The sequence below is a fragment of the Heloderma suspectum genome, chromosome 1 (genome assembly GCF_057233095.1).
Source record: "Heloderma suspectum isolate Gila_16-S chromosome 1, 16-S_ref, whole genome shotgun sequence".
Lineage (NCBI taxonomy): Eukaryota > Metazoa > Chordata > Lepidosauria > Squamata > Helodermatidae > Heloderma > Heloderma suspectum.
This window is the reverse complement of record NC_139458.1, coordinates 54,687,235-54,703,609: the sequence shown is the minus strand read 5'-3', so window position 1 is coordinate 54,703,609 and position 16,375 is coordinate 54,687,235. Positions and strand designations below refer to the sequence as shown.

The following is a 16,375-nucleotide window of genomic DNA, read 5'->3' as shown; positions in this document are numbered from 1 at the left end:
AATAAAAAGTAAAATAAAATGAGCATCTGCCACTATGTACATGCCTGGGCACTGGTGTAATAAATTAGGGTTTCACAAGTGACTCAGTCTAAAAGATCCCTTACACATGTTCAGGTTGAACATATGAAGTCCATGCATGCAGGTGCAACATGTGCTTGTTGATCATCATTAAAAAAAGATATTGCTGGCATGTTTAAAGGACCTAAAATAAAGCTATAGACAAGCCCCACTAACGAGAAAATCTATGAAGTTAAGATAGTAGATGAGTGTTTGCACGATTTTTGTGGAATTATAACAAAGCAATACAAGCAGTATCACCCCAAGCTCAGAATGCAATTAAGACAATACCATATGTAAATATAGTACTGTTCCCATGTGGTACATGGTCTGTGAAGGGATAAAAGGAGATTGGCTGTAGCCACTCCTCCAATAACTCAGTGGGTGGGACTTATATTCTGTGTTCTCCTCCTCCTCTCAGCCAGGCCTGTTTGAGTCTCAAGGCTAGTTATGTTACCTTTAATCAAGCTGTTCAACTGTTCCCAAGAAGTCTGCTGTGGTTGAATGGTCAGCAAAGAGGTGTGCAGTCATGTGAGTAATTGCACAGGGGACCCATACAAGAATACTGCACATAAGAGACTAGGAGCGTGTGTGTTTTTTAGGAACATGTTTTCTGGCCTGAAAACTAGAACATATGTAGCTGTCTCATACATAGGTCATCGGAAGCTACCTTATACTAGGTCAAATCATTGATCCATCTAACCCAGTATAGTCCATATTCTGATGGGCAGCGCATCCCCAGGGTCTGTGGTAGAGATCCTTTACATCACCTGCTATCTGATCCTTTTAACTGGATATGACAGATTGATCCTGGAAACTTAGGCATACAAGTTGTGCTCTACTACTGTAGTATGTGCTTCCACCGGAGGATAGTTATTACCAGGCTACTGGATGTGATGGAGTCCCAGGAAATTCAAAATCTTGTCTGAGAGGGACGCTGCAGGTGTCCATAACTGACCTCTGCTGTATTATGGAACTTCATGCAATGTTTTTCTTTCTTTTTTTGCCTTTTCTTCCACCTAGGATTGTCATGTCTCAGCAGCGTTTCATGGAATGTTCTTTCCTCTACAACCCTTAAAAATGTACAGCAGACCTCAAGGTCTAGGCCTAGAAATGCCAGTCACAACCTAAGCTGACATTTTCATAATCCTTTCACAAACAACCCTCCCTTTTTAGAGCTGAAATCCAAGTCACTTAAACAGTATTTCTACAAAACAGTAACCATATTCTCTTTCTACAGAACCATATTTTTCAGTGAAATTCTTTAAGACTTGCTTATTGATTTCAATTGAAGGGAGCAGGTGCTCTATTAAGATTAATGGGAAAACTCAAACACAAGGGGTTGCACCCTTTAATGTGTCTGCCAACACAATGGCAGCTGCAAGTGGAACGGATTCCTTGCTAGAGACTAGGGATGTTGGAGAATTCTGCCACGGACTCCAGTGAGACCCCAGAGTCCATGGCGGAACAGGGCAATCCCTCCCACCACCCCACGGAATCTCCCCGGGATGGAGCCTACCTGGCGTTGGCTCCGGGTCATCTTCCTGCTGCTGCCGGGCTGTGGCCGCAAATGGCGACCACTACGCCAGCCGCTATTTGCATCCCTGCCAAGCCGTGATAGGCTACGTAAGTATCTATGTAGCCTATCATGACAAAAGGCGAGGACGCAAATGGCGTAGCGGCCACCATTTGCATCCCTGCCTTTTGCTGTGATAGGCTATGTAGATACTTATGTAGCCTATCATGGCTCGGCAGGGAGACAAATGGAGGCCGGCTTGGCGGCCGCCATTTGCAGCAGCAGCCCGGGAGCAGCCAGAACTCTGGCTGCAGCTGGCCCTGGCCGGCAGCTCTGCAGCCTTGCCATGGAGCCGGCCAGGCAGGATTCTGGGGGGAGGGACGGATCGCCTCCCCCCCCCACCGCGGATGCCCCTGAGCGGAGCAAGGTAAGGGATTCATACATCCCTACTAGAGACACATGGGGCTGCCGGGGGGGGGGGGGGGGAGTCCACTTGCATAACATAGGATGTGGCCCAAGAGCTCTCTGTGTGCTTCTGTGCACACACTGGATTATTAGGGTAGTTATGCCCTAATTTATTGGGGGGATTACAAAATTCACCATTGAGTATAAAGCGAAGAAAACTGTAAATTCACTCGGTTTAAAAATTACAAGACAATGGTATGACAACTTCAGAATTTAAGAAAAAATCACTGATTTCACAGTTTATTTTACAATAATTGGGATTAGTCTACAAGTTAAGGCAAACATACTAATGCATTTGCTTTTCTTTTGAAGTCCTATCATAAAGATTACATAAAGTTTGCTCCAAAATGTCTAGGAAATGTTTGTTATTTGAAAAAAAGTTAAAATGCTTGATAACTTTATGTGGAATAACCAATACAATGCTTTATAGCAACAATATTCAAACACCTAGTGCCAATATTGAATCAATTTGAGACAATTTGTTTCAAATCAACTTCAGAAATTACAAAGGTAGTAAAATAAAAGAGTGGCAGCAATATTTAATACTAGCCTTAAACAAGAACATAATTCTGTTGGCTACTTCCACCAAAAAAAGAGAGAAAAAAGACCTAGCATGTTTGGTTTTCTGAACAATAAGAGCATACAGTGATTAAATTAATGTGTGAATATTTTTGTGTAACAAATATGCTGTTGCTTCATACAGTCTGGAACTACTCTGGTAGGCTTATGCTTTTTTCAGGAAAAAAATGAGGAGCTTGTTTATGCGTCCTTTGTCAACCAATTTCTCCAGCGAGCTATAAATGCCAATTCAAAGTCATAAAGTAAACTCCAGTGGAAGGCAGCCCTTATTAATGGGAGGACAGATTCTGTTTTATGTATCTCCATTTAACACTGCCAGACAGCTCTGCAACAGCTGTAAGTTACCCTGTAGTAACAAAAAGAACATATTAGAAGTTACTGACACTTTTTAGTTTTATAAAGTCCAAAATTTAGTATATTAAGTGAAGATGTAAATCAGTATAGGTTAACTATCAGGATAGTGATTTTATGTAAGGCAGTTTCACTTCTTTGAAAGGCTTCACGAAGAGCACTGAGTTTAAGCATAGGCTCTAGACTTTCATGAAACATTTTCACTATTGTCTGTTACTGACACGTTCAATAACAGCACAAGTAGAGGAAATTTTACCTCAGGAAAACAGGTTGTAATCACTTCATACATTTCCAGTCTCCATCAGCGCACAAAACAGCTACCACAAGAGATCTCCCCATGGATAAACTGTCCAATACCCTGGCTTGAATCTAGTCTCTGAACACCCCAAACATTTTTGAATATCATGGGGGTCTACTGACTCGTGAAACATATTTTCAAAGAAGAGAAGTATATCCTGTAGTGTGATGTGTTAACTAATGTCCTGCAGTAACACACATGAAGATCCTTTGCCCACAAGAAAGGCTACTGTTCAAAATACGTTCAGCATTCTTGAAATAACTTGCTACTTTCAAGCTCCAAGTTGAGACTTCCCTCTTGCTTTATTTCTGTGGTCGTGGGTTAGTCTGCCCCTCACTAGCAAAGCCATGCTAACAAGTACTAATAACTCAACTTAAACAACACGGTTCCACCAAAGACAGGTGTACTCTGTCTCAACACTGCATTACAGTAATGTATTATGCAGTTTATCAGATTCATCTCTAATTTGTTTCTTTTCTTTTCTTTCCTTTTTTTTTTTTTTTTACCCAGAGTGGCTCACAACTTTTGTACAAAGGCAGAGAGCAACATTATGAGAACTTCAGCTTCTTCCCCCACCATTTTAAAAACACCCTTCTGGTCTTATGACTGAGTAGAAAAGACTTCCAAAACAGAAAACAGCACGTACGTTGGCCCATATAAGAGAAAAACATATGGATGTCCATGCAACTCAAACTAGTATACTGTTAATTTCAATTGAACTTTCTGCATCTATTCAGAAATAAACTCAGATGATTCTGACGGAGGCATTTAGGATTCCACCATAAATTAAAGATAGAATAGCTATGTTACTGTTACAGATTGAGACTGAATATATCCTATTTTTCAAAAAGAGATGAGCCATCTATGTATCATTGATTATGCTTTATTTCCACTTTATTTTGAGGGGAAGAGCATCTGTTCTATTAAACCATATTTTGCCATTTCTGGCTTCTACAGTATGAAGTTGGTTAAGCTACAAGGAAAAGTATTACCTTAGCATGCTTTAGTTCCAATTCTGCCAGTTCTACTAGATTCTTCCGGAATGCAGCAACTCTTCTAGTTTTAAAGTCTATAAGTTCTGCAGGAAATGAAAAAGTTTGGCATTCTATTTATAAAGTACAGACATTGATAAAATAATTCTACATAGGCCCAAATGTACGCAACTTGCCAGAGTTCCACTCTACTGCTTAAATTCAGAGCTCCTGCCTGATTTAAGGATGCAATCCACAAACCACTTTATCTATGGGCCTCATATGTCAAATCCTACAGTATTAAACCTTCAAGCCATGTAATTTGGTGTAATAGCCTGCAGAGTTTCCAAATGGGAACAGGTTTTTCTAGTTCTCATACATGCAGAGATTTCATCAGATTTCTGGGCTAAGGAACCATTTTACATTTTAATTTACTTAGCTCAACTTTTCCAGTCATGACTATTGAACAGGATTAGGTTTCATTTCTGGACAAGCAGTTGAAGTCAGTCTTTCTGAAAAGTCACATGCATTATAGACTGATTCCAGTGGCACTTCTAAGATCTCTGATGCACCTGACTGAACTGGCATTACAACTTCTGACTTACATGCAGAATCTCTAGCCACTGAGGGAGGCTTCACACATTTACAAAATTCTATAAGGAAGCATTTTCATATAGAAACTAGTAGGAAACTAATGTTGACCAATTGTACACAGGCTCTTGAGTGTGCCACCGGAGAGTTTTTAAAAGGGTTTCTTTTAAATAAAGCCAAAATTTGTTCTAATTTATTTATATCTGAAAGCTAAGAAATATATAACTTAAATCTACTAATTTTCAAGTCTTAAGTACCTTGTTTTGCTGATTCAGATATTTTTTCAAATTTCTGACAGCAAATTTGCTGAGTAGTTTCAGCCTGCAGCACGTCTTTGTTCTTTGCTCTTGCTTTGTCCAGTGCCTTGTTAGCATTTTCATAATCCACTAATGACCTAGATCTTCTATACAGAAGGTCCTGCAATACATAAAATAATAATACAGATGCACACATTAGCTTTGGAATAAATACTTTCCCAAAGATAGTTTAATGTAATGTAATTATTTTTATTTTTGTTTAAGTAAGCTTAAAGTTATTTTTATTACACCAAACAAGCTTTTCTCATTCAATTCCTTCTTCCCAACATGAGAATGATAGGCTCACTTGTACAAGAGTAACTGGAATAGAAAACAAGCAACTGCTAAAGTATGACTAATCCTACCGTTCCTTATTTAAAAAGGAATAATCGTAGCATGAGAATACTTCTGTTTGTGTAACAGGGCTTTCTTGCCTTCTTCTGGTGGCAGCAACCTTCCTACTCCAAAAGGTCAAGACTGAGTTTTCAAAAGGTATGAGGAATAAAAGCTGGGGGTGGGGTGGGGTTTGCACAAGGGCATGTGGGAATCCAAGGTTATTTTTTTTTAAGTAGACTAATGTTTTGGTGATTCTACCAATGAGGAAGTGTTGTTGTACCAAATATAGGAATTGCTAGAGGCAAAAGCTATTCAGATAGTGCATGTTTATATTAGATCACTAGCTAAAGCATATGAAACAATATTACCAGTTTTCACTGAGTTACTCAGATTTTATTTAAGATATTTATAGCTCATGTTCTAATTGTAGCAAAATTCTTAAGCCACTCATCTGTTACTGCATCAATCAATATTTTACAACATTTTTTTATTGCCCGGTAATTATCTAATAAAATAAGTAGCTATGAAATTTTAGATAGTTCTCTCTAGATGTCCTCCAAGATGCCCTTTCATAAAATACTTCTAAAAGCAGAACTACACAGATTCACCTTTGCAGCTTGTGATTCTCTTAGGTAGTATTTTAGAAGGTCTGAAAGCTTAAGGTCCTCATCAGCTGACACACGTGCCTCTATTTTCTAGATCAGAAAAAAACAGTATTTCAGAATTAACACCTAATTTAATACAGCTAGAAAAATCATAATGAGAATGCTCCAACCACGTTGGATACCCACTTCAGTTTCAGTGACAGAGTCACATTGGGGGGTTGGGAATTAAATGCAACTATCTTTGTCTGGATCCAACCTGCAAGGTTCTAAGTTCTGCGTTATAACCAGCACCTTTCCCTCCCCTTTCCCAACATTTCCATTTAAAAATATACTTCTGCAATGCATCCATTTTTGTTTAAATCCATGCTACTTTAACAAAAAACCCTACCTAATCAGTAGACTGTTTTTTCACAGACAGTAAATTGCCTTTGAATAAAATGCACAGTTAAAACAAAACTGTATTACTGCCAAACCAAAGAAAATCCAAAATTATTTGTAAGAAGCATTTCTAATTTGAAGTACTAAAAATGCAGCTGTTTACACAATTGTGTTTACACTCAAAACTATAAAACAGCTGTTATTCAAGGCCCCAACTCAACCAAAGGACTCATCCCAAAGTCAAATTGAGGGTAACATGGACTCAGCTGGGATGGCATGAACCTATTGCCCCAATGCCACTGAAGCAAGCAAATGAAGCACTAGTCTGGTGAAATAAGAGGTAGATGCATCTTTTACTCTCACAGTGAAGTCATCATATCACTGTGCCTATTCAATTTTACCAGCTTATTCAGTTTACTTGCTTGTATGGCCTTGGAATTATGAATTCCAGCAATTTCTTTTAATAAAGTGTCAAAAGGCAGATTCAAATACATTAACATTATGATTTCAGTTGTTAACTACTTTGGACTAGTGTGAACAGTTCAACAGGAAAGTATTATCACCCATATTCTCTTTGTAACTGAGAACAGGATCAGAGCTTTATATGATACTAAAGCAAATATTCCCTGCTTAGTGAACTGGCTATCTATAAAAGCAGACTAGACTATAGAGATTTTGTTTCTACATCTCTTCCCACATACAGTAGAGGTGCAATCTTGCAAGAGGCATAAACCGCTAAAATGACAGACACACACACACACACACACACACACACACCAATCTTGCTACGCCTGTTTCATTAACATGTTGACTGAATTCTCCTTATAATGGGCAAGAATCAACCTCAAACAGAAAGGCAAGTTCAACTCCTTTGCAGCTGTGAAAGCTATTTTGCACACACTTCTGTTGCTAGATTCTCCAAATCAAAATATACACCTTGGCATTATCAGCAGTAATAACTATCACTGAACAGATTATTAGCTGCATATTTTTTAAACTCCTGCCTTTCCATCCAGAGTGGGCCCCAAAAGCAATACACGCAATACAATTTTTTAAAACCAATTGACAAACACCCCCCCATTCATAAATCACCTTCTTCCTGCCCATCAAGAACGAGGACATGACCTGTTAAAAGTGCAAAGCCAGATACTATCTGAGAAAAGCCCATGGTTGGCATGAAAGCCATGAACTTCTGAACCTGGGAGTCTCCAATGCCACTTTCAAGACCACCACAGGCAGGGAGACTTAGGAAGTCTCACAGCACTAGTTATATATACCTAATTGGAAGGTTGCTGGATCAGATACCTGTAAAGAAAGATAGACCATAACGACCTTCCCCACCCATGAAGTCCAGGTCACTACTGCACTGAGAACCCTAGCAGATAGAACTGGAGATGCTACCCTCCACCCAATCCAGAAACTAACGGTGCAATGAGTAATAGACTCTGGACTTAGGGATCTTACCGGGGGGCCACATTAGATAGTAATGTGTATTTCTTCAAAATGTGGTCCAAAGACCTGCCCTGACAGTACTATGGAGATCAAATCCTGGATAGTAGATTTACCATTTACTGATTTTGCATGCAGCAGCAACACATACAGACCTGATAGGCTGCTAAAATGACACTCAGGGAACTTTTGGCTGGGATAAGGACTGAAGGGTGGGGGTTGCGGGAGAGGAGAACTCAATGTCGTTTTACATTCCTTCCCCTTACCTGCCTGTCGTCTTCCCTTTGCCCTCCATGCCAGTAACACATACACTCCTAGCTGTGGTCCCTAAACCCCCTCCCAGCTCTCCAAATACACAGCTGTATACTCAATATAAGGACCTAAAGTGATAACAATACCTAAAAACAGAGGAACTGTAAGCCATTTCAATTTAAATCTTACAATAATCTTTCATAATACATACCCGTGTTTTGTCAAACAACTCTGATACTTTCAGGAAAAATCTGTGAATGGAAAGATATAGTGAATACTTTTTAGTCCATATCTGTACTTCTAGAAATATCATTCCTATTTCGATGGCTCCATACAAATAGGCTTTTGCCTGATGAGCAGCAAAACCAATTTTACACATATATACATCTTGGCATCTAAGATAAAGATAAGTCTATTCAAAACACTGTTATCAACTTAACATATGTTAAATACATTTATATGCCACCTTTCCTCCATGGAGCGCAAGGTAGCATCATACAATCTTCTCTCCCGATCCTAATTTTATCCTCACAACATCCCTGTGAGGTAGGTTAGACTGAGAGATACGTTGATAGTGACTGACCCAACATCATCCAGTGAGCTTTATAAGTGACTTATAAGGGATTTGGACCTGGGTCTCCACATTCCTACTCTTAACTACTATGCTAAACTTACTCTCAACTAAATATTAAGACACAACTTAAGAGTTAAAGGTTGCAGCAGCAGTTTTTCAGATTGCTCTGTTTTCCCCAGATCCTAGTGCCCACTCAAAAACAGCTTTCCTTCTGTACTTAGTTCTTGCACAATGAGTATTTATTTGTATGCTTTCCCTCAGAGTATACCGCTCTGATCAAAACAAGATCTCTTCAACCTGCAACGCAGATCCCTACTTGGTTCTACACATTCTTTTCTGCATTTCTATGCAAAGGTATTTCCACCAGATTCACATAATACCCATGTTGTAAAGGAAGAGAATGTGCACCCCACCAACTATTGCTAACACGCACCCTAATGGCAGGGAAACATGCCATTAAATAATTGTAGAGGTGGAGAAGAAATGTGGCTAGAATTGCATCCAGAAAAGTACTAGATTAGGAAACTTACTCCAAAATGCTTCTTTTTTAATGTGGACAATATAGCAGGCAGAAAGCCTTTCATTTAAAGCTGACACATCTGCAGTTTGTTGTCATTTTTTTTAGGCTCTGAACATTGTCTGAGTGTCACAGAATCATCAGGTTGGAAGGGGCCTACAAGACCATAGAGTCCAACCCTCTGTTCAGTGCAGGAGGCCTGGTTCCCAAGCGGTCTCCCATCCAAGTACTAACCCGGGCTGACCCCACTTAGCTTCTGAGATCAGACGAGATCAGGAGCATCATAGCACTGAAGAGCTTAAGTGGATCTATAAGCAAAATGAACATAAAGTGGCTGCTTCAGACCAATATGGTGATAAATATTATATTTAATTATTTTTTTACATGTATATTGTTTTATGCTTGAATTTTGATTTTTCTAAAGATCTTTTTTATCATGTTCTGAAGGACTTTTTGGTTAAAAGAGCAGCCTAAAATATAAATAATATAAATTGAGTCCCATCTATTGAACTGCTCAAATATGATGTTTATGAACTGTCCAAGTACGATGTTAACTGATTTATTGTAGTGTCTATGGGTGATACATTAAAGTATGGATAATAATTACAATGCTACCAGCACAGTACTTTATCTTCTCTTATCATATGTGTTTAGCCTTTGAAGGGCACGTCCCACCCACCTGCTATCTAGACAGAAATTAAGCAAGGGCAGTGTGATACAAAGGGATTGGGGAATGGAGACTACCTCAATATCTCCCTCTCTATTCTCCCATACATTTGTAAACAGATAAAAGGGGAGAAGAGGAAAGGCTTGAGTAAAGAGGCAAATCTTTAGCTGCTTGTTAAATATAACACATGGAAATGTCCATATATTGGGAGCAGAGCATTTCAAAGGAACACAGTATCGAGCATGAAGAGACAGAGTTGGGGATCGAAGAAATCATAAGCTGGAAGCCAATAGAACAGGACATGCATGGATTTTAAAGAAACTTTTTAAGTACAGCACAAGTTCAAGGATGGTTTATATTCCAAAATGCTACCTAACTTTCAGAGTCCCATTCACTGCAGCTCATCAAAATAGCCCTATGTGTAAGTGATTGTTACAACGTTTTAGAGTTAATAGGTTCCAAGCTACACATAATCTACAGGCCAAGATAACACATTAGGAAAATAATATTATTTTATTAGTTTTTGTATGATATTAGCTGCTTTGATCTTCCTTTTCAAAAGAACAGTGTGGTGCAAATAAACCTACTACAAATATATCCTTTCAATCAAGATAGGCTGCAGCTTCTGCCCTCTCTGACATCTATTGCTTGGAAGGGGGGGGGGAGGCTTATTATAGATGAATCTAAAAATAAGTCAGGATTAATCACCAATTCAGAAAATAAAGACAAGATATGAGAACAGTACTGCAAGGTTTTTCTGCTTCCAGATGCTTGTCAGACTTGCATTATTTGGTATTATCTCAGCAGTTTTCCACCATTAAAGTGTATTCTGCTGTAAATTACCATTGATGGAAAAGTAAATAGAGTTAGGATGCTTAGAATTCTGGACTTTGAGGTCAAACAATAAAGTAGCAAGTCCTCTTTAGATGCAAGATCACACAAAAAAAGTCACATAATTCAGCCTTCTGTTTTGCAGCAAGTAGGGCTCTTGGAAACTATTTGCATGTATGAGTTATTGAAGAAATTGAATTTTGTTTGCATTCTGCTAAATAAATGTGGGTGACTGCATCCCATTTGCTGGAAAAGGGTGGGGATAATGAATGGATTCACCTATATTACTAGCAGCCAACTAAATAATGCATTCTCAGATTATTAGTCTAATTCTGTTTTGCAGAGGGAAAGTTGAACTTGCTTAAAGCAGACAGGTTTAACATGCCTACTACTTGCCCTTGGGAAGTGTGTCTAACCTTGATACAGGCCTGAATCAAGGTACAGAAATAGATAAAATTCTCTTCACATACAAGATAAGGCAGCTCTCTGGGGTAGGACTACATTACAGCACACTTCTACAACAAAGAGCAGCAGCTGCTGCGTGCAAATTGGCAAACATACCGCAATCTTGGAGACAGCACTTCCATAAGCCTACAATTAGGGTTGTCAACCCAGTCTGAAGAGGCCCAGAGAAGAAAAAACATCACAAAATGTAGTAAGAGTGATTTACTACTGGAAATTTGTTATTCAGTGGAGGGAGATGACTTATGGCATAAGAAGGGGTTAAGCAATGCATCAACCTTATAGCACCAAAGTATTAACAAGGGCCACAAATTGGGAAAGAGAAACCAAAACATAGGGAACATGGTATATAAGTATATTATAATCAAGAATGCACTGCTAAAATGATATTCAAAATCAAGTTCTGAAACACTATTCAACATACAGAGCCTTGGATAATTTAGCCCAGATTCTCAATCTGCTTACATTGCTACAATTTTCAACTATATGGGAACACTGAGGTCTCTGGTAACAGAACAAACCCAAACAAGTTTACATGATATGTCTATTGAGCATATGCAATATCTTCATTTGTCTGATGTATCATGCCTTATTTAGAGCCTGTTAGTGTGTATCCCTTGAAAGAAAAGGCATATGCAGCTTTTCTAAGAATATACGGAGAGTCACGCTGGATTAGACCAGGGGTCCATCTAGTCCAGCATGCTGTTTGCACAGTTGCCAACCAACTGCCCACAGGAAACCCACAAGCATGACACAAGAACAAAGCACCCTCCCACCCAAGTTCCCCAGCAACTGTTGTACATAAACATACTGCATCTCATACTGGACATAGAATACAGCCATCAGGACTAGTAGCCATTGATAGCCTTATCCTCCATGGATTTGCCCAGTCCTCTTTTAAAGCCATTCAAAGTGGTGACCATCGCTACATCTTGTGGAAGTGAACTCCATAGTTTAACTATGCACTGTGTGAAGAAGTACTTGATTTTATCTGTCCTGAATCTCCCACCAATCAACTTCATGGGATGACCCCAGGTTCCAGTATTTTGAGAAAGGGAGAAAAATGTCTCCCTCTCCACTTTCTCCACACCATTCAAGATACTGTACATCTCTATCATGTCTCCCCTTGCTCGCCTTTTTTCTAAGCTAAACAATCCCAGATGTTGTAAACTTTCCTCATAGGGAAGTTGCTCCAGCCCTTCAATTATTTTAGTTGCCCTTTTCTGCACATTTTCCAACTCTACAATATCCTATTTTAGGTGCAGTGACCAGAACAGTACACAGTATTCTAAGTGTGATTGCACCACACTTGTCTAACAGCAGTATGATATTGGCAGTTTTATTTTCAATTCCTTTCCTAATTATGCCTAAGATAGAGTTTGCCTTTTTCACAGTATCCACATGCTGAGTTGACATTTTTATTGAGGTGTCCACCACAACCCCAAGATCTTTCTTGGTTAAGTCTGCTAGATCAGATCCCATCAGGTTATAGAAGAAGTTGGGATTTTTTGCCCAAAATGTGCATCACTTTACAATTTGCTTGCGTTGAACTGAATTTGCCATTTGGATACCCATTCTCCCAGTTTGGAGAGGTCCTTTTGGGGCTCCTTGCAAGCCCTTTTTGTTTTCACCACCCTACACAGTTTGGTGTCATCAACAAACTTGGCCACTTCATTGCTCAGTCCTAGTTCCAGATCATTTATGAAGAAGTTGAAAAGCAATGGTCCCGATACAGATCCCTGTGAGAACTACTGTTTACATGCCTCCATTGGGAGAATTTACCTTTTATTCCTCCTCTCTGTTTTCTGTTCTTTAACCAGTTTCTGATCCATAAGATCTCTAATTCCATGACTGCTAAGTTTGCTGAGGAGCCTTTGGTGAGGGACTTTGTCAAAAGCCTTTTGGAAGTCCAAGTAAACCATGTCTACTGCACCACCCCTGTCCATACGTTTACTGACACTCTCAAAGAACTCTAAAAGTTTAGAGAGACAGGACTTACCTTTGCAGAAGCTGTGTTGACTTTTTCAGCAGGGCTTGTCCTTCTACATGCTTACTAATTCTATGTTTAATAATGCTTTCAACCAATTTACCTAGAACAGATGTTAAGCTAACAGGCCTGTAATTTCCCAGATCCCCCCTGGATCCCTTTTTTAAAATAGGTGTTACATTGGCCATCTTGATCTTAGGGACATGTTGCATACTTTCGTTAGAAGATTTCATATTTGAGTTCTTAGAGAACTCTAGGATAGCTACCATCTGGCCTCAGTGATTTATTTGCTTTCAATTTGTCAATAGGATTGAGAACTTTGTCTTTTGTCACCACTATTTGCCTTAGTTCCTCAGATGCTCTTCCTGAAAATATCAGTTCAGGCACAGGTATCTGTCCTACATCTTCTGCAGTGAAGACAGATGAAAAGAATGTGGAGATGCTGAATAAACTCTCCTTCTCCTCCTTTAGTACTCCTTTAACTCCACTGTCATCCAACAGTCCAACTGCCTCCCTAGCTGGTTTTGTTTCTGATATATTTAAAGAATTCTTTCTTGTTGGCCTTGATGCTGTTAGCGATAGGCTCCTCAAAATGCTTTTTTGCATCTCATATTGTATGCTTGCATCTCCTTTGTGCAATCTTGTGCAAGCTTTTGTTTTCCCCACTTGGGCAAGACTACCATTTTCTGAAGGAAGTCTTTTCTCTAATAGCTTCCTTGACTCTGCTTGTTAACCATGCTGGTGATCTCTTGGACTCAGAGCCACCTTTCCTAATCTGTGGTATACATTCTAGCTGAGCTTCTATTACTGTGGTTTTGAGTAACCTCCAAGCATTTTGAAGGAATTTAACCTTCTTGTTCCCTCCTTTCAACTTCCTTTTTACCGGTTCCCTCATTTTAGAGAAATTTCCTCTTTTGAAGTCAAATGTGATTGCGTTGGACTTCCTTGGCAATTTTCCAATTAAATATATATTAAATCTAATAGCACTGTGGTCACTGTTTACATTTGGTTCAACAATACTCACATCTTGTACGAGGTCCTGGGCAACACCATTGAGGATTAAATCCAGGGTAGCCTCCCCTGTGGTCAGTTCCATGACTAACGGTTCTAGGGCACAGTTGTTTAGGGCACTGAGAAATTTAACTTCTTTGTTGCGACTGGAACATGCATTCATCCAGTCAATGTGAGGAGTAACTGAAGTCACCTGTTATTATAATGCTTCCTCATTTAGAAGCCTCCCTGATGTTATTTTCCATCTCAAGATCACCTTGAGCATTCTGGTCTGGGGGATGATAGCATGTTCCTAGTTTTGGAACCCGATATTGTCACCCACGGAGCCTCTGTGGAGGAGTCTGCCCTTTTTAGGTTTTCTAGTCTGCTTGACACTATGCCCTCTTTGATCTACAGAGCAACATCTCCTCTATTACACCCTTCCTTGTCCTTCCTATAGAGTTTATATCCAAAGATAACTGTATCCCACTGGTTCTTTTCATTCCACCAGGTTTGTGTAATGCCCACTATATCTAGATTCTCCTTTAAAACCAGGCCGTCCAACTCTCCCATTTTGGCTCAGAGGCTGGTAGCATTAGCACTGAAACACCTATACATGGTGTTCCTCCCCAGATGTCTCTGGCAAATGCCTCTTCTGCTATGACACTTAGGCCCCTTTTACTGACTATTATGTTTCATCATATGCTCATGCCCTATTTCCTCCCCATCTACATTCTAGCCCTCCATTTTATAGCTTCACTACCAAGATGACCCTTTAGTTGACTTTTCTGAAGAAAGCAAATACTACAATATCCTGCATCAATTCCCTGCTGCATTAAAAAGATACTTTCATTCCCAAAATTCATGACATTAAGGGAGAGAAATATACCATGTATGTAGGAAACTAAAAAAATTAACACTCAGTTTTTGAAAGGGTCAGATACCACAGATATTACGTAGACATAAGATACAAAATTTTGTGCTCCATGTTGTAATTTCTTCAAGTCATATGACTTTCTAAAAGGTCTTACTTGCATATATCTGTGGAGTCCTGTGTTCCCAATGTATATAATGAAGAACCAATTCTATTGCAGTCATCTGCAACATCTGGAAAAGAAAAAAATATTTAAGACCCCATTTGTTCCATTTTGCTACAAGAGGATTTCAAACAAACATGACTTTCAAATATCGCACAAAGGCCTATATTCCAGCTTACAGTAGTTGCAGGATCCATGGCTGCAAATCATCAATATAGAAGATGCAGAACTAAATTAACTTTATATTGCTTGGAATGTCTGTATTGGTAATTACATATATTTGTGGGTGTGATATCCACCCCACAGAGGAAGGAATTTCAAGGCAAGCCACACCATTTGGGTTTCTCGCCATCCCCTCTTTTTTAAAGCCCACATGGTTCTGTAACTCTCAAGCTTGTTGGTAAGATCTGAAATAAAGGCAATGTCTGCTTAAGACCATGAAACCTTGCAATGGAGGACTTCTGTCTTTATTTATCAACCCCTGGTCTTTGCCCCTATCTATTTACCTCCATACCAAGTCAATATTTCTTCTTATGCCAAATATTCTTATCCTTCCACAAATATTCCAGATTTATCATGCACCAGAATACTACAATAAAAATGCAATCTGCAAATTAAGCAGATTCATGAAATTCTGGGTCATTTATGTCAAGGGCCAAAACTTGCTTTCTGTGAAATGCAAAATCTAACATGACATCTGCTCAGACAAAAAACAAACTTACTTTTGTGGGACCTTGTCATTTTATCAGACTTGATAGAGGAGTCTTTGACACGGTTGTGATATTCTACAAGGAATGTTCTTTCATGTTCAAAGAAGTCATCTACATCCTGCATGGCAACACCGAATTGTAGAAACCAGTTTTCAGTGATGCAGTTAGCCACTGACCTTAGTCGAGAGAAAAGTACATCTGCCTCCAATGATTAAGTGAAGAAGGCCCAGGACAGAAAAAAGTAATACTGTGGCCTTAGCTGCAGCCATGTGGAATGTACTCCAGACTTTAAAGGACAAGGGAAGCAACACATTCCAATGTAACAAGTCCAATTAGCTAAAACATTTCAATGCCACCTTCATATCTACAGTCAGTTACCAAACATTTGATTTACATTTTTTAAAGAAAGGATTGTTAGAATCCATTTCCCCCTTATTCTACACTTCTTTCTCCCTT

General features: G+C 39.2%; 1 protein-coding gene across 2 annotated transcripts in view; it reads right to left on the bottom strand.

The window, feature by feature from the left end:
• Nucleotides 1-2,236: 2,236 nt before the first annotated feature.
• SNX6 (sorting nexin 6) overlaps nucleotides 2,237-16,375 on the bottom strand; it is a 44,769-nt gene continuing 30,630 nt past the window's right edge. For both annotated transcript variants that reach the window (XM_084843852.1, XM_084843861.1), the window contains 7 exons: nucleotides 15,932-16,037; nucleotides 15,204-15,279; nucleotides 8,356-8,395; nucleotides 6,069-6,155; nucleotides 5,086-5,245; nucleotides 4,259-4,344; nucleotides 2,237-2,963 (listed from right to left, as the gene is read on the bottom strand). In XM_084843852.1, coding sequence (XP_084699978.1) covers nucleotides 2,910-2,963; nucleotides 4,259-4,344; nucleotides 5,086-5,245; nucleotides 6,069-6,155; nucleotides 8,356-8,395; nucleotides 15,204-15,279; nucleotides 15,932-16,037 — 609 coding nt within the window. In that variant the 3' untranslated portion in view covers nucleotides 2,237-2,909. The remainder of the gene's footprint in view (nucleotides 2,964-4,258; nucleotides 4,345-5,085; nucleotides 5,246-6,068; nucleotides 6,156-8,355; nucleotides 8,396-15,203; nucleotides 15,280-15,931; nucleotides 16,038-16,375) is intronic.